At 51.8% G+C, this 17,509-nt stretch overlaps 1 protein-coding gene across 14 annotated transcripts in view; it reads right to left on the bottom strand.

Moving 5' to 3' along the window:
• The window catches only part of PLA2G6 (phospholipase A2 group VI), a 75,642-nt gene that overhangs the window by 38,680 nt on the left and 19,453 nt on the right, over positions 1 to 17,509 (bottom strand). For 5 of the 14 annotated variants that reach the window (XM_081058683.1, XM_081058676.1, XM_081058682.1 and 2 more), the window contains exons 2-3: positions 10,188 to 10,249; positions 6,203 to 6,456 (exon numbers count right to left, since the gene is read on the bottom strand). In XM_081058683.1, the coding sequence (XP_080914809.1) occupies positions 6,203 to 6,456; positions 10,188 to 10,249 (316 nt within the window). Of the gene's footprint in view, positions 1 to 6,202; positions 6,457 to 10,187; positions 10,250 to 12,196; positions 12,394 to 16,641; positions 16,947 to 17,509 lie in introns of those variants that run through there. The other 9 variants (XM_081058688.1, XM_081058684.1, XM_081058687.1 and 6 more) reach the window with 6 other exon arrangements.

Here is a 17,509-nt window from a genome sequence, read left to right as displayed (position 1 = left end):
CATGGTGGAGAATTGCAATTAACTAGTGTCGGGGTTTTGCCAAACAAACACGATGGAGAGAGAGCAACAAGAAAGCAGAGAGTGCACGCAAGGGTGTGATTATAAGGACGGGCCACGGTGCTGAAGCTGGGTAGGAAGTGACATCCATGAAAGGGATGGGGCTGTTAAAAGGTGGTAGGATGAGTCTGCGGTCTGCGGGGGCAGAAGAACTTGGCATTCAGAGGACTAGAGAGAAGGAGCTGGAGGACAGGAGGCAGAGATTGGAAAGTGGGATGCTTGAATCTTGTATTTATGGCAGAGCTGCTGTTACTGGTGATGACACTGTCAGGGAATGGCCCTGTGGACCCGGAGGGGCCAGGCACCAACAGCCCTGGGTGTGAGGAGGGGCACCCTGTGCAGATTAGTCACCAAGAGGCTGACAGGAGCTAGTGATGCGGAGAGGGAGCTGAGCCAGGGGCTCACATCTTGAGGACGTGGGTGTGCCCCAGGATTGCAGATGTCTGCCACCAGGAGAGATGGGGGGGGGGGTTCATAGGATGAGGTAGGATTCAAGTCTGAGAGGTGAGGAGGACCGTGGCCCACCTCCAGGCCCGGGGGGGAAAAGACTGGGGGAGAAAACGCTCGCAAGGCCTGTAGGGGAGGTAGTGTCCTCAGGGAGGGCCAGGTGTGGGTCAGAGCAAAGAGGGGAAAGATCCAGAGAAAAGGCTGAGGATCGAGAAGACTGGGTGGGAGGTGTGTCTTGGCTCTTGTCAAACTGATCCCCCCGATTGAAGCCGCCTGGTGTCAGCTCTGGGAAGCCTCTGCCTGGAGGGGAGCAGTGTGAGGATGAGTCTCCAGGGATGAAACCTCGTGAGCCTCCAGCAAACCTCGTGAAAGTGCATGCCAATGTGTGAATGTGCATTTGGGACAAGAGAAGGTCCCCTGGAATTCTCAAGGGAATCCTGGACCAAAAAGTGGCCAAGCAGCATTGGGCTAGAGGGGTTTCTAACTCTCCAGTTTCGGAGCAGAGCACAGGCCCTTCCCCACTGCTTCTCCTCCGTGCCTTTGCCTCTGACTGCCCTCGCCCTGCAGCGTCCTATCTCGCAGTCTTCTGCTGAAATCTTCCACCCTCTTTAAGGTCTTTAAGGTCCACCTCTAACCCATCTACCCGAGAGGCCTTTCCCAATCCCCCTCGTCAAGCCTTCGTTTACGTCCAATTGTCACGGATTCATTCATCCAGTCAACAAGTACTTGCCGTGCACCTATAGGGTGCCAGCCCTCCACTGGGCATTATGGGAAAGGACTCAGAGCCAGGCCCTGTCTCTTAGGAGCTCTGCAGTCTGGTGGGGGAGACAGGTGTGCACACAGAACAGTGCTCAGGGAGCACAGAGGGGTGAGGACAGGCTCACAGAGCAGGGACCGTGAGGCAGGCAAAGGAGTGGGGGCAGAGCGTTCAGAGGGAAAAGCAAGGGCAGAGAAAGAAGTGGACAGGGGTGAGTCTGTTCCACGAACGTAAGAGTCTTCCTTACACGAGGCCATTAGAACATTTATCCCACTGAATGCCGGATACACATCCACCTTTGCTGGCTAGTGCCTGACCTCCTGGGGGTAGACACCTGTCTGTCGTATTCCATTCTGCTCGGTGACGACGGGCAGTGGGCGAGATAAATGGGTGAGTGAGCAAATCACAGGGTATGTGGCCAGGACACGGGCCACTCAGCTCGTCGGAGGTTTCCTGACAGGCAGTCTCATGGCAAAGTCCCGGGGCAGAAGTGCAGGGGGCTTCAAAAGTCAGCCCCCTTTCGAGAAGTGAAGACCACACATCCCACATGCTTGGATGGTTCCTCCCAGGATTCCTGGGAAATGCGGCCCTGCTTCTGCTGAGATACCAGTGAGGGCTGGCGGGTTCCATCAAATACCATCTGTCACAGTAAACGTCAGCAATCAATGATTAATTTGTACCAGGAACACAAGTATGGACGTTATTATAATGTACACAGCAATGCTACAGGTGACCACCCTGGGGCTCACAGCAGACAAGCCAGGGCCCTAGACCATATATCAGGGAGCGCCCAGGTGAGCTGAGCCCCAGCCAGCTGGTCACACAACCAAGCGGCCCTGGCGGATTAAAAAAGAGGAGGTGGGTTCTGGAGCCAGAGCGCCTGGGACTGAATGCTGGCTCTGCGACTGACCAGCTGTGTGACGTTGGGCAGATTCCTTCAACGCTTTGAGCATTGTCTCCTCTATAAGACGGGGTCAGGAACGACTCCTTCTGGGGTCGTTATGGGGATAAAGGGAGTTACCACTGCGAGGGTCCGCCCATGTGGGACGTGCTAATAAACCACAGATACCACCATTGTAGTTGTTGCCCTCTGCAGCAGCCAGGGTCCAATTTGTTCACCCAGGAGAGGTGCTGTGGGACTCACCGGTCCTGGGGAATAAAACCTGGGGACTCAGAAGATCCCAATTCCCCCCAATCCTGAAGCTATGCCTGCCAGCTAACAGCAGCTACAGGGCGACAGGAACACCTCTGCCTGGACTTGGGCTGCAAGCAGAACCATGACCTCTACCTCTAACGCCTTACTTAAGCACGCAGGGACAGTTAAAAGCTCTCCAGCAGGTAAAGAAGGAGGAGACATTGAAAGGACAGAGCCTCAGGCCCTGAAGAGGACGTCTGGTATACAGAGCCTTCTCTCTACAAACCACAGGGTGCCAGAGCAGTGGGGAGACCCCTGCAATGCCCATCCCCAGTGAGAACCCCAGGGCTCTGGCACAGCGCCCTGAGCCCGCCCTCACTCCCGGGCACACCACAGGCCAGCTCTCCCCCTCAACGGCCCTGAATCCAACAGTCTCCCAGCTCTGACAGAGGGCCTGGCACACCGCGGCCCTCAGTAAACACTGTTAAAGCCGAATTCCTATCTCACATTCATCTCACAAACCTGACATGTGCCAGGCACCCTGCTGGGTGCGGGATTGTCATACGGGGATGAACAAGACAGACCCAGCCCCTACCCTCACAGGTCTGTGGTCACCAGGAAGGCGGTCTACTGAGTACACAGATGGGGTGCTACGGGAACACACGGCAGAAGCACTGACTCGGGCCTGAAGGCCGGGGAGGGGCAAGCAGACATGAGGCTGGAGAAGAAGGGGAAAGTGTTCCAGGCAGAGGCAAGAGTCTGGGCCAAGGCCAGGAGCACAAGGCGGCCAGAGTTGAGACTAAAGGGAGAGGCGAGGCCCCAGCAGGGGTCCTTTCAAGCCAATCTAATCAGCTGATATGTTAAGGAAACAGAAGCCCTTGAAGAGTTAAGCAGGGGAGTGAGATGGCCCTCTAGAAAGATCATTCTGACAGCAGCTTTCAAGAGGATGGGAGGAGAGCAAGACTGCAGGCGGAGCAACAAGCTAGGAGGCAGGGAGCAAGGGTCCACCTACGCCATGACCATGGCCCGAAAAGAGAGCCAGCAGCAACATGGAGAGTAAGAGCACCCCTGATTCGGGATTGGCATGTGGCTGGAATACAGGCTACACTTCCCAGACTCTCTTGTGGTTCGTTTTGGCCATGTGGCCGATGGGATTTCAGTGCAAGGCATGTGTGCAATTTCCAAGAAGTGTCCCAGAAAAGAAGGAGCATGGCCGTCTTCACCCTGCCCTTCCGCTTTTCTGCTGCCTGGAAAGGTGGCTGTGATGGCTAGACCTGGGATCATGTGGTGACCTAGAGAATGGAGTCCACACATGGTGGAGCAACAACACAGAAGGAGCTGGGGCCCCTGACGACTCTGAGGGGCAGAGCTGTCACACCAGCCTGACCTGCCGTGGCTGTCACTTAGGAGAAAACTTAAATTGGGTCCTTTTTAGCCACTATCATGTTGGGCCTTCTATAGCTCAAGCTGAACCTAATTGTCACTGATAAAGAAGAAGCAGACTCAAGATATACAGAGGGTGCCAAAAAAATGTGTACACATTTTAAGAAAGGAAAACTGTATTAAAATTGTAATACTCAACGTATACCGTTAACAGAAGAAGAAAAGTCCCATTTGACTTCGGCAATTACAAGAGGTGCTCAGAGTGGTTCCCATGGGCGTCCAGACACTTCTGATTCTGGCGAACTACTGCCTGAACACAGATTACATCTCTTATAATGTGTATACATTTTTGTGGCACCCCTGGTACTAGGGAGGAGAAGCTGACAGAACTCAGTAAGAACCCAGATCTGGGGGTGAGGGAGGGCAAGGAATCAAGGATCCCCCCTGGGTGTCTGGATTGCACAACCCCGTAGATGGATGGTGATGCCATTTGCTGACGTGGAAGTGCTTGTGTGGGAGCAGATCAGAGGGAAGAGCAGACTCCAGAGCCAGGTGAGGAATGTCAGGAATTCCAAGAGGAGATATGAGCTTAGCTTGAAACCCCACGCAATAATGCTCCTGATCCTATCTAAAAACATGGAAATAACAGAATAGCTCAGAAAGAGAAATAGATTCAAAACCAGAAGACACAGATTCTGCTTCTTCACTGCTTCCTGTGTAACCCTGCATGAATCACTTCTCATCCAGGAGTCTCAGTTTTCTCATCCATAAAATGGGATACTGCCTTCCTTGCTTACCTCACCAGGTCGCTGGAGGACGTACTAACAATATACCATACGTGAAAGGACTGTCAACTAGAGGTACCACCCAGTCAAGGGCAGTAGTAGTACAGGTGTGGTTAATAAACTGTTGACAAATGGTTTAACCCCCTCGGACGGAAGTCTGCCCACAGTGGGGCTCAAGCTTCCTGAGACAAATCTGGAATCCTGTCAAGGGATATTTATAATAGGACTTGGTGGTGATTTGCATGTGGAGAATATGGAGCCCCCAGGGCAGGGCCCCTCAAAGGTAAGGATGAGTGGCTGTCCCAGGAGGGACCCATTGCCCTGGTCAGCTGTGCATTCCAGAACAGCAGCCCTCAGCTGCAGGGCTGTGGAAGGGTTCTGGAGCTGCAGGCGGAAGCCTGTCCTCTTCTGAACAAGGCAAGCCTGTCAGCTCAGGCCCATCTGCGCCGAGTTTGGACTAGTCCTGCTGTATTAAACCTTGCTATTGGACTGCATTCTTTGCCCAAGGCCTCTGCCTCGGTTTCCCTGTGGAGCCAGACCCTGAATTCTCACCTCATGGGCTGGGGTCCTGATACCCTGCCTCGTTCTTCTCCCGGTGGCTGGACCCTGAGCCCGCAGTTGCCACTTTCTGAGATTCCTGTTGCCACATCTCCACAGTGAGAATGATCGTGAGGTGCCCTCCAGCCTGGCTTGTCACCAAAGCCCTACCGCACCCAGGACCCAGGCAGAGCCATCTGCCTATAGGTTCCCTCCTCCCTGCCTCTGCAGGTGTGGAACAACATTTTCCACTTTGTCCTGTCCGTTCTTCTAGACACAGTAGCCCACAAGAAGTGATCACCTTGTGTCCCCACCGTTCAGTGGTCTCCACCTCTGTCAGCACTCCTCCCAGGGTACTACCTGGTTTGCAGGTGGCCTCCCCCAAGGACTGCACGTTCCTTAAAGGCACAGAGCATGTTTCATCATCTCACAGCACCAACTGGGCCTGGCCCCAGGCCCAAGACTCCAGAGACACTGGAGGTGCTCAGTGCATGTTGACTGGATGGATGGATGACGGGCTAGCCAGATGGATGAATAAATGGAAAAGGGGGCTATCAGTACTGGCCCAACTCAACGCCAACCTGCAGGAGCCCAAGCTCCTCTGGACCCTGTATTTTGGGGCCCTGGCCACTCCTCTTCCCTTTTCCCAACAGCCCTGCACCTGGCTTCCTACCCTTCACTTCTAGCGCACAGGAGACCCTGCGCAGTGACAGCTGTCAGACCTTAAAGGCTCCTGGACACACCCTGCCAGTCCCTAAAAGGATGTAATGCCTTCACAGGTCCAGGGCTCCAGGGGATTCCTGGGCTTTACCTTCTCAGCTTACCCGCCTTCATCCTTCCCTCCATCTGCATGGGCTAACCCTTGGGGCAGGAAACAGCCTGGTGTTGTATCCCCATGCCCCCGCTGCCGGGACCCTGGTGGGCCAGGGGTAGAGTCTAGCAAACCCCTCCCTCCACTCAAGAGCAGTGCCCTCTCCCATCCCTCTCCAGACCCCTCATATGTCGACCCAAAGAAGCTGCTTCTCAGCCAAGGAACCTCCAGTCGGAGACCTGGGAAGAGTCAAAAGAAAGACGTGTGTGTCGCAGCTGATCATCACCCACCGGAATCCACTCTGCGAGTTCGTGGGGTTGACTAGGACGCAGTCCCAGGTGCGACTGGAAGCATTCTGGAACAGAATCAGCGGACCTTCTTCCCGAACCCGGACACTCAGGGTGTAGTCAGCCATCACCACTTCCTTCACCCGGAACGGGTTAGAGAACAGGTTGGTGACGCTACTGAGGGTGTTGACCAGGCGGCCGAAGAACTGCATTTTCTGTGGGGCTGGTGGGGACGCCCCACTGCCTTCCCCCTCAGTCTGGAAGAAAACAGGGTCTCTGGTCAGCGAGGTGGGGTCTCCCATGCCCACCTCACCAAGGGCAGTGGCTTCCGCTCAGGCACCCAGATCATTCCCCACCTGCCCGGTCCCCCTGATTCTGGGCCTGGAGGGACCTGAAAAGGAGGGGAAAGAGAGAGAAATGGCACTGAGTGGGAGGTACAGCCTGCTGGGAATTGCAGAGCTGCCACTTTGCACAGGTGACCAGACTGTCCTGCTCCCTGACCCAGTTTCCCCAACAGAGACTCAGTTTCCTCATCTGTAGTGTGGAGCTGTATTGATCAAAGGAACGGGTGTTACAGGTGATCCTGGCCTGTGCAAATGGAGGGCTTCTCCCTACGTAAGGTGTGGAGTCAACTTTTTGGTACTCAAAGAACTTGGTAGGGGTCATTTCAGCTCCAAAAACAAAGCCAGTGTCCCTCTTCAGTCGAAACCACAAGGAGACCAGGATCATCTCACAGTCCATCGAGGGCAGGAGAACTGAAGGCATTTGTCTAAAGCCTTTGATACTTGCTACACTGGTTTCCCAAGGAGCTCTGAGGGAACACAAAACCCAGCCCTGTGGAAATGAATATGAATGAAAAGACTAGGAACAGTAAACACGTGTTTGGGTGGAAATTTTACGTTTCATATTCACAGGGTCACAGTTTCTGCTATGGCAACTGTCCCCAGTTTGGATGACAGAATTAGAGTCTTGTTATTTCCTGGGTTCCCAGAAAGCACGCTACCTTCCTAAGGCAGTGCCATCAAAGTCAGGTGACAATTAGCTGGCGGCCACCCTCTGCCTCTATGCCAGAACTTCACCTGCAAGAGAGCAGGTCAGACACTGAGGAGAAAGAGTGGAAGTGTGGGCGCCCTGGGGGGGAGTGGATCAAACTTGGGGATAAAAGGAACAACAGGCCTCATTTAATCAACAGGGAGTAAAGGTCGATAATGATAATTACATCAGGAGACGGGTACTGAGTGCTAATGAGGTAGTAGGCCCTGAGCTAAGTAGGCACATCACTGTCTCATTTAATTCTCCCAAAAGCACCAGGCAGATGCACTGAGCACACAGTACAGCTCTGGAGCAAAACTGTGTTCAAATCCCAGCCTCACCACTTACCAGCTGTGTGACCTTGGGCAGTTACTTAACCTCTCTGATTCTCAGTTTCCTCATGTATTAAATGGGGACCATAACAGTACCTAATAGAACCTGGTCAGATAGTAAATATTCAATAAACATTAGTTGTCTTTACTTCAATCACCCCCTTTTTACAGAGGCTAGATAACCATGCCAAAGCTTTGTAACATCCTTCCTTTTATGATTAGTAGTAAGATGTGCTATGAGCAGACTGTGAGCGTCAGTTCTCCACCTTGAGAATGAGGACAATGCTCCCTTCTTGTGTGCTGTGAGGATAAAATGAGAACATTTGTGTGAAGGCTTAGACCTGTGCCAAGTTCCTTCTTTCTTCTGTCCTCAGAAACTGTAAGGACAGAAGAGCTGGGGTGCCTGCACCCCTCCCCATAGCCAGGAGAGAGGGGAAGGTGTGGAAATCGGTCCCAGGGAAAAAAAAACCCCGAAATGGAAGACAAGCATGAATAGCAGTGTGCGCTATAATGACTTCTGTTTTGACACAGAAATAGAAGCAACTTCACTCCCCAACATGAGGGGAATTGTAAGATGATACGATTACCCCCGAGACACCGTGGTCATGAAATGCTGTGACTGCGATGTTGTTAACAACTCAGGAAAAGCACTGGCATTCTGTTACAGGCTCCGTGGCAGGGAGTCCATGACGCTGCCTGTGCCGTCTGTGGGCTGCAAACACGCCTGGGGAGCCCCTGCGACCCACGCAGCCTCTCGCCGCTTGTCCACCTTGTCAGCTCCAAACCACGCTCAAGTCCAGAAAGCAATGCTGTTTCCGTACCTCCTGGCCTGGCCACGATGATTTGTCTATCTGGAACGTCCTTCCTCGCCTTTTCTGTCTGGAAAAGCCCTGATCCTCCTGCCAGACTGTATGCTTCCTAATACAGGTCACACCACCACACACTCACGTGCCTTTCTGTGCTCTGGCCCTGTTCCAGTTTACAGATATTAATCATTTTATCCATACCACCAATCTAACACTATAGAACTGTTACCATTGTTAGCCTCATTCTATATGTGTGCAAATCGAGGCACAGAGAGGTACAGTAACATGCCCAAGGTCACACAGCTAGTAGGTAGAGGAGTGAGGACTGGAGCCCAGATGGGTGGGCTCTAGAGTCTGAGCTTCTTAAAGGCAGGTCCTACACCTCTGTACACTCACCCCTAGCACAAAGCTTGGCCCCCAGAAAGTCTGTTAAAACCCAATTTACAGATTTAACTGAGTAAAAATTACACAGAGAAGAAAGAAGGAAGGAAGGAAGGAAGGAAGGAAGGAAGGAAGGAAGGAAGGAAGGAAGGAAGGAAGGAAGGAAGGAACGAAGGAAGGAAGGAAGGAAGGAAGGAAGGAAGGAAAGAAGGAAGGAAGGAAAAAAGGAAAGAAAGGCTGATAGAAAACATACCAAAATACTAAGCGTAGATAAGCATATTAGGTTTATGGGTAATTTTTTCTTTTCCTTATTTTCCAAATAGTATGGAAAATATATTTTTTAAAGAAGGTAGGAGTACAGGCTGAGTCTCCAAAGACTATGGCGGGAATATGGGGGCCCCGTGGGGGTGAGGCCTGGTTACAAAAGCAGCCCGACGCTTCCCAGAGGGCAGGCCAGCTGCACCAGGAAGGGTTCTCACAGGAAGCGGGGGAGTCAGGAATGTCCAGCACCAGGGCACCCACTCGGATTAAGGGGAGGAGAATCAGCGGGGGGGGGGGGGGGGTGTTCCAGCTGGATGCAAGGAAAATACCCTGCCTCAGAGGAAAGACACCCTCCTCAGGGGCCTGGGGCTGGTGGCAGGGGTCCCTTCCTACACTGACAGCAGCCCGGCCACTGACAGGACATGTTGGCTCTCTTCCCGCCTTCCAGGCTGGTGTGAGGATGAAATGACACAATGTAGGGAAAGTGTCCAGGATGCTGGCCAACTGTGGGTACACAAACAGTGGCCATTGTTGTCACGAGGTAGAAGAAAGGAAATTAAAACCACCAGGCCACATCCTGGAACAATCATAACAGGCCAACGGGGAAAGTGACAAGTGTGGAGTAAAGAGCGCATGCTTATGCTTCCTTCTCCTTTCTGTCATCTTCCTCCTGTCCCCACCACCTATGACCTCAAAGCCCAGGTTTTTTTCCAGCACAGCTGCAGGGGGAGGACGCAGGGGCGCTGGGCAGGGAAGCGGGCTGACATTCCAAAGCTGTAAGGTCTCTCACAGCAGCGACTCCATCCCTGCACTGCCCCCATCACCTCACTTCCTCTCCCTTCTCACAGCTGCTTGCCTTTTGACCTCCCCAGTGTCAACATTTGCTTTCACCTACTAACAACTGTTTTTGCTCACTCCTCACCTGGGCTTGCTCCCTGTAACCACATGCTCCCAGGGACCACATGCTCCTGGGCACCTGAGGCTGCCCCAAGCAGCTCTCTCAAATGCCACAAGAAGCAAGAGAGAAACCTAAGCGCTTCTGTGGTGATGGCAACGGGGACAGTTCTGCCTCTCCACTCCAGGCAATAATTCTGTCTCTCCTACAGGGAGGCTGGGTATCTGGGGACTGTTCTCCTTAGTTTTCTTCCCCTGCCCCCTGTCAAAGGCCCAGTTTACCTGCTTGGTTCCTTCAGGGAAGACTTCCAGGGGATTCTCGGTGTGAGGCAACCCTGGAAGAGCTGTAAGGCAGGAAGGACAAGCAATATTATACCCATTTCAGAGATAAAGAAACTGAGGCCAAGAGAGGCCTTAAATTGTGGGTGTTCAAAGGGCAATTTAAGAGGGACATGTGGATATCCATCCAAAAAGAAAACACACAAACAGAAAAACCTTACTGGGATCAGAGGGTGATTGAAACCAACAGGTAGAATTCTGGGTGAATTCCCTGGAAGTAGTAGCTACTGTGTTTCCCTGAAAATAAGACCTAACCGGTCAATCAGCTCTAATGTGTCTTTTGGAGCAAAAAATAATATAAGACCTGGTCTTTATAATATAATATAATAATATAATATAATATAGTATAGTATAGTATAGTATAGTATAATATAATATAATATAATATAATATAATATAATATAATATAATATAATATAATATATATAATAATACTGGAGCTTATATTAATTTTTGCTCCAAAAGACGCATTAGAGCTGATTGTCCAGCTAGGTCTTATTTTCAGGGAAATACGGTAGTTGGGTTCATACAATGAGTAGCCACAGGGGACCCAGGCCCAGACCCTGTCTCAAAAAGTGCAGAGTCCCTTGGGGAGAAGAGTCGGGGAAGGATGGCTGGAGGAGGTGACTCTTGAGCTGAACTCTGAAGTGGGGACAGGGTAGACGCCTTCCCAGCAGATGGAGCCAACAAGAACATATGGTTAGGTATGGAAACAGGAGCCTGTGTGACCCATCTGGGAACAACAGGCATTTTCATTGGGACTGGGCAGCATGAGGTGGGGGTGGGGAGTGGGGCGATGGTTACTGCTCTGGTCAGCATGAATCCTGATCACCATAGAGTCATTTGTCCAGCATCTGTTATGCCAGCCTTGCTCATAACCACCCTATGAGAAGTGGGTTCTTTATCCCTAGTTTATAGACGAGGAGACAAGCTCGAGAAGCACAGAGGAGGGGGGGCACTTGGGTGAACAGTCCCAAATATCTGGTTCCTCTTCAGCCATGAATTCCCTGAAGGATCGTGACAGGTCTCCGGCAAGAGAGGAAGTACAAAGCCACTGCCTGGGCCTGCACGCTCTCCTCCTACTCTGGACAGTTATGTGTGAAAACTGCTCTTCCCGAATGAAAGGGGACACTTCCTAACCTGTCGGACCTGGAATGCCCTCCCCCATCCCTGCCAGGACCTCTGCACGCTCAGGGCACTAGATCTGCTCTCCTGCCACGCTCTCCCTTCTAGCTCGCACTACAGCCCTTTCCATACATACACCCCGTCACAGCCAGGTCCACCCCATTCATTTCATGCCCTCTCTGCTTGCACGTGTGGCTCGCCATCACCGTCCAGGGAAAGGATACAAGCTTCCATGTGAGCTGGCCCCACCTACCCCTCCAGCCTCCGAAACCTCCTAGAGCAGGCCACACTCAGGCCTGTGTCCCCGCAGGCATGCTCCCCACCCCTTGCCCATTCTCCCTCTCTCGGAGGATGCTCTCAGTAAAGGACTGGCAGACAAATAAACGATCCTTCTGGTCCTTCAAGACTGGTTCACATGTCACTTCCTCTAAGAACCATACTGTGTCTCCCCTCCTCTCAGCCCTGAGTGTCCAAGCTCGTTTCTCTGTACCCCGCACCGCCCACTGCACACCCCACTGCAGCACTTGAGACGATGAGAAGGTGACTGAGGGCTTGGGCTCCCTGCCCACCCCCCTTTTATGTGTTCATCCAAGCACCTCGCATGCTGATCCTGACTTGCAGTAAGTATTTAATCAATGTTTGGATGCATGAGAACAAGTGGATGAGCCAACTGGAAGCTAACACGGGGCGGACCTCTCAGGGACCCCCTCCTGCCTCTCAAATTGCCATGCAGGAGGTAACAGACCACACATCCTATTCTCCACCCACTCTGAGCTGCCTGCTGAGCTCATCACCACAACAGAAAGGGGCACTCAGGGGGCACTCACCCCTATACCTGGGAAACCTCTATCGGGCACCTGCTGGGCTCCCAGAGTGGCACTGAGCTTTGGTCTGGCAAGTTCAGCTTTATATGGCACCAGGGTGCGTGAAGCTGAGCTCATTCATACTCCAAGCAGGAAAACTCTTCAAGCCTTCTGCTTCCTTCTCGAAGAAGCCTGGCCAGAGAGACGGAACGGCTGCCTGCGAGGCAGGTGCGTGACAGGCTCCAGGCAGCCAGGCAGGAAGCTGATCTCACAGGCCTGGCCACGTGGGGATTCTGGGAGCACAGGCAGAGCTGCTTAACCTGGCTGCTTACGACAGGATGTCCCGTGATTGGAACAAGAGGCACAGGACAGCGCCACACGCCTGTGCAGCCAATGTGTCCCCAGTCCACTGCCCTGGCAGGACAGGCGAGGACACAGGGTCCGTGCTGCCCACCATGAACCTCCTTCCTGCACCTCTCAGCACATGAGCGCATCTCCACACACAGCCCCACATCCTGTCACAAGGCCACCATGCTTTAGGGTTGGCACGGAGTTTTCACATCTGCTAGCTGCCTTGAAGCTCACAAAATGCCGGTCAACGAGGGAAGGTGCATTTGGGAGGAATATGGGGAAACAGAGGCCCAGAGAGAGGAAATGGGAGGAGTTGCTTGGCAGCTGGACTCATGCCTTCTTCCTCAGACTCCCGAACAGCACTGGGCAGTAGGCGCTCAATTAGTGCATGAGGGAAGACCGAATGAAAGTAAAGGTCCAGTCAAATGTCATTTCCACCGCCCGTCTGAGCCTCTGGAGCTCCAAGGCTGTATCCAAACGAACACGTCCCTCCGAATGTTCGCTCTGACCCCAGCTCGTCCCAACCCTTTGCTAAGCAAGTGAAGAATGGGGACCTATAGCTCGCTCCCATCACCTTACACCCCACAACACTGCTACATTCATTCAACACCCCCTGAGCGCCTCACCAAGTCTTTGAGATAATTATCATATTTAATCCTCAAGACACTCATAAGAAGGTACACTTCTCCTATGTTACACCCAGGAAACTGAGGCACGGGAGGTTATGTAATTTGCCAGATCTGAACCAAAGGAGTTAGTGGAATCCAGAGAACCACCTCATAACCCTCAGACTGCCTTCAGGAGAAAGTCTGCATGGCAAATGGCTGAGCAAGGCTCGGTTTTCCCTGTCCTCCAAAAGCTAAGGCCCTCATCTAAAACTGCAGCCCTTCGTATGAACCAAATCAAAAAAAGGAAAAGGCGTCTCTCTTTCACTCTGCTTGGCTAGACCACAGCTGAAAGCAAACTTCCCCAGACGTGTTGTAGGAGCTTCCAAAGCCCGGCACACCGATAACTTGAAGAGCTCTTTGGGTTGGTGGCATGGCCATTTTATGTTTCACTCTACAAATATTTACTAAGGACCTGGTCTCTGTCCCTGGTGAACAAAACAGACAAAATCCCTGCCCTCCTAAAACTTGTATTTTAGAGAGGGCTACAAATAACAAAGATAAATAGGCAAAATATATACATAGGTTTTCGATGCTGATTAGTTGCTAAGGAGAAAAACCAGAGAAGAAAGGAAATAAAAAGTGTGACAATTAAGTTCGCAAACTCGTTGCAACACTGTTGCTAACCTTTGTTGATATTGGAGGAATTATTCATTATGAATTTGTACCAACTGGAGAAATAGTTAACCAAGCTGACTATTTGGAAGCACTGAAAAGTCTGCGTGAAAAAGTTACACGAAAACAACCTGAACTTTCTGCCAACAACTCATGGCTCTTGCCTCACAACAATGCACCAGCTCACACGGCACTGTCTGTGAGGGAGTTTTTAGCCCGTAAACAAATAACTCTTGGAACACCCTCCCTACTCACCTGATCTGGTCCCCAATGACTTCTTTCTTTACCCGAAAATAAAGGAAATATTGCAAGGTAGACACTTTGATGACATTCAGGACCTCAAGGGTAATACGACGACAGCTCTGATGGCCATTCCAGAAAGAGTTCCAAAATTGCTCTGAAAGGTGGACTAGGTGCTGGCATAGTTTCCCAAGGGGAGTACTTTGAAGGTGACCATAGTGATAGTCAGCAATGCGGTTTGTAGCCTTTAATGAGTTCGCGAACTGAGTTGTCAGACCTCATATCCAGGTGGAGACTAAAATTTTAAATAGGGGGAACAGGATCATCCTCTCCAAGAACTTGATCTTGAATAAAGACATAAAGGAAATGAGGGCAAAACTCATATAGATATCTAGGTGAAGAGTTTTCTAGGCAGCTGGGAGAGCAAAGATCCAGGGGCTGGAGCATGCCTGGTGAATTCCAGGAACAGCAAAGAAGCCTGTGAGGTCGCAGAGAGCGATGAGGGGGAGGGGCATGTACGGTGAGACGAGAAGCCATTGCAGGGCTTGGAGCAAAGGGAGTGACATTTTAACAGATCACTCTGGCTGGATGTGGAACGTACAGGCATCACGGATAATCTCACAGCTTTGGCCTGAGCCAATGGAAGACTACTGCCTGTCCTAAAGATGGGAAAGTGAGTGGGAGGGACAGGTTTGGGTTGGGGGGTGGGGAAGGGATGACGGAGGTGAATTCTTAAATCTTTAAGTCTGAAATGTCTACGTTTCAGGTGTTACGTGGGCAACTAGATATGTGAGTCTATGATTCAGGGGAAAGGTCTGGACTGAACTGGTTTGGACTGGACTGGAGATACACATTTGGGAGTTGTCAGAGTAGAGCTGGTACTTAAAGCTGAGACTGGATGAGATTACCAAAGACATAAGGACTGACGAAAAAAGGGAAGAGTCATTTAAGGCATGGAAGTATTAACATGTTCTCCCAGGGAGCCATCCTCTACAAAGTGAAGATCATAATTCAAGGTACTCTGTCCTTCACTACAGCACACGTACGTACACGTACACACACACACATTCCTCCTTCCTCTATCACTGATGTCATTCTGCTGAGTGAGAAGGAAAATTCCCTTTTAGGGATATTGTCATCTAACAAGAAAGTAACCCATGGAAGGGAGAAAAAGTACCCTGGGCACGGAGACAACAGTAGTGACAGAGCCTGTATGATTGCCCTGCTGTGTAAGGGTCACTACTGTTTTCAGATTCTAGCTCCAACCTTCCCCAACTTGTGCAACCTCAGTCAACGCACATGCCCTCTCTTCTTTACGTTAAACGAGAATCACATGGTTACATCGAGGATAGCTTAGAACATAGTAAAAACAGTCCGTCAATATGTCAAATAAATGAGGAATGAATGGTAAAGATAATCTATAAAAGAGCCTGACTCATGGCGAACAATCAATACATACTGCCAAATGGCTAAGTGAAAAACAATGTACGTTCTTCTTGTATTTCCCTCCTCGTGTTTTTCCTTGTCCTTTCCCTTTCCTGTCTATGACACAATAGCAATGCATGCGTACAGGACCAAACTGGTCACAAACTCTGCCTTGTACATGATCTCAAAACTTGAACCTTACAGCAGCCTTCTGAGTTACATCGCCGTAACTGCCGTCACAGATGAGGAAACTGAGACTTGGACAGAAAAGAGCCTCCTCCAAACTCCAGGAGCATTTTGAGGCAGAGACAGTAACAAAAACACTGCATTCAGCCCAAGGGTGGAGCATCTGTTGCCAAACCAAACCAGCCTAACATCCTGTTGGGCGGGTAAGAGGCAGGTGAAGGAAAGCAGCTTAGGGGAAGGGAAGGTATTTAAAAAATGGGCACAGATCCCTGAGCCCTGTGCCCTCTCTCTCCCACACCCACGGCCTGCCTGTCCCAGTCACATGGTCACATGGGTCACACACACCCTGTCACTACCAGCTTCCAGGTCACCTGTGGGAGCAGGAGGTGTAGAGGATTATTAGGTGGTTGGCAGACTCTAGGGCGAGGACGCTGTGGGGAAGGAGGGAGCATGGTGGGGAGCAGGCACGGCATGGACGAAATATGGAGGTACATGAGACAGAAAGCAGGGAGAAGAGGTAGGGAGTCAGAGATGGGGAACAAGGGAGGCAAATGGATGTGAAGTGAATGGGTATGAAGAGGGGATCAAATGGGAATAGAGGCAGAAGAATCTGGGGCCCAGGAAGGAAGCTGGGTACAATCCGTGGGGCCGGAGTGAGAACTGCGGCTCCTGAGAGATGTTAAGGATCGAGGGGAGACACACAGGGGAGACACAGGTACCGACGGGAAACCCAAGATTGAAGCTGGGGTCCCTGGGGTGGGGACACAAGTTCGGGATGAGACAAAAGGGGTGACGGGATGGGAGTTAGGGGATCAAAGGGCGGAATCTGGGTGTACTCAGGGGTCACACAAGACTCAATGGAGGACATGAACGTAGGAACACGAGGGAGTTCCATGCAGGGACCGGGTCGAGACCACCAAGTCCGGGGCGCAGAGGAAGTTTGGGAAGGGCCCCCCCAGGCCCCGCCTCCCCTGCGCCGTCACTCACCTCGGCTTACTCAGCACTTCTGCTTCCTTCCACTTCCGCAAACAAAAGCGGCCCGGGCCACGTGACGGCCCACGGCTCTCCGCCAATCACGGAAGGCCGTGCCCCCCGGCCGCCGCTGCGGTCCCGCCCCTCCGTCAGGGCCGCGAGCGCTGTGCGCGAACAAGGTGGGGACGGGCTCCTCCATGTTTTATAACCGCCCCATGGGGCTGTGGGCCGCGGCCAGTCTTCCCGGCGGAGCGCGGCCATGTCTGTGCGGGGCGGCAGGTCCACGTGACGGCTCGTGGGCAGACATGTTGGTGAGGGGCAGGACTCTGGCCACCTGCTCCACCCTCCACCTCCTTAGAAAGTGGGAGGCCTGACGCTGAGCCTGCTGTTACCGACTGCTCGTACACACAAAGCTAAAACCAACAAAGACGTAGGACGGGACGGAGGAATCTGCTTGAATTTGTCGGGTACCCTCAAGCGAGGGTCGACAGATTTAGCAAATAAAAACTCGGGATTCCCAGTTAAATTTGAATTTCAGCTCAGCAACCGATAATGTTTTCGTATAAGTAAAACATACTAAGTATAGTTATGCTAAAAAATTACTCGTTATCAGGCATCCCAACCCCAAGCCAATCTAAGGAGCTCTCAGCACTTTTAGTAGAAACTTGGGCCGATGAGTGGGTCTCTGAACTTGTCTGAGACCGGAGGGCAGTAATACCTGGCCGGTTATAGTGCCAACTAGACATAAATTAGTCCCAGTGCCTTCACGTAGTGGGATTTCAGTCGATGGCGGTTGTTACGGTGAGTGCTGTGGACAACGAGGTCGGCTGAGAAGAAGCAAGGAGACGGTTTTAGTCACCCATCTGCTTCCCACTGAGCAGAT

This window comes from Rhinolophus hipposideros, assembly GCF_964194185.1.
Source record: "Rhinolophus hipposideros genome assembly, chromosome: 9".
Taxonomy (NCBI): Eukaryota; Metazoa; Chordata; class Mammalia; order Chiroptera; family Rhinolophidae; genus Rhinolophus; species Rhinolophus hipposideros.
The sequence above is the reverse complement of the archived record's forward strand: the minus strand, read 5'-3'. Positions and strand labels throughout refer to the sequence as shown.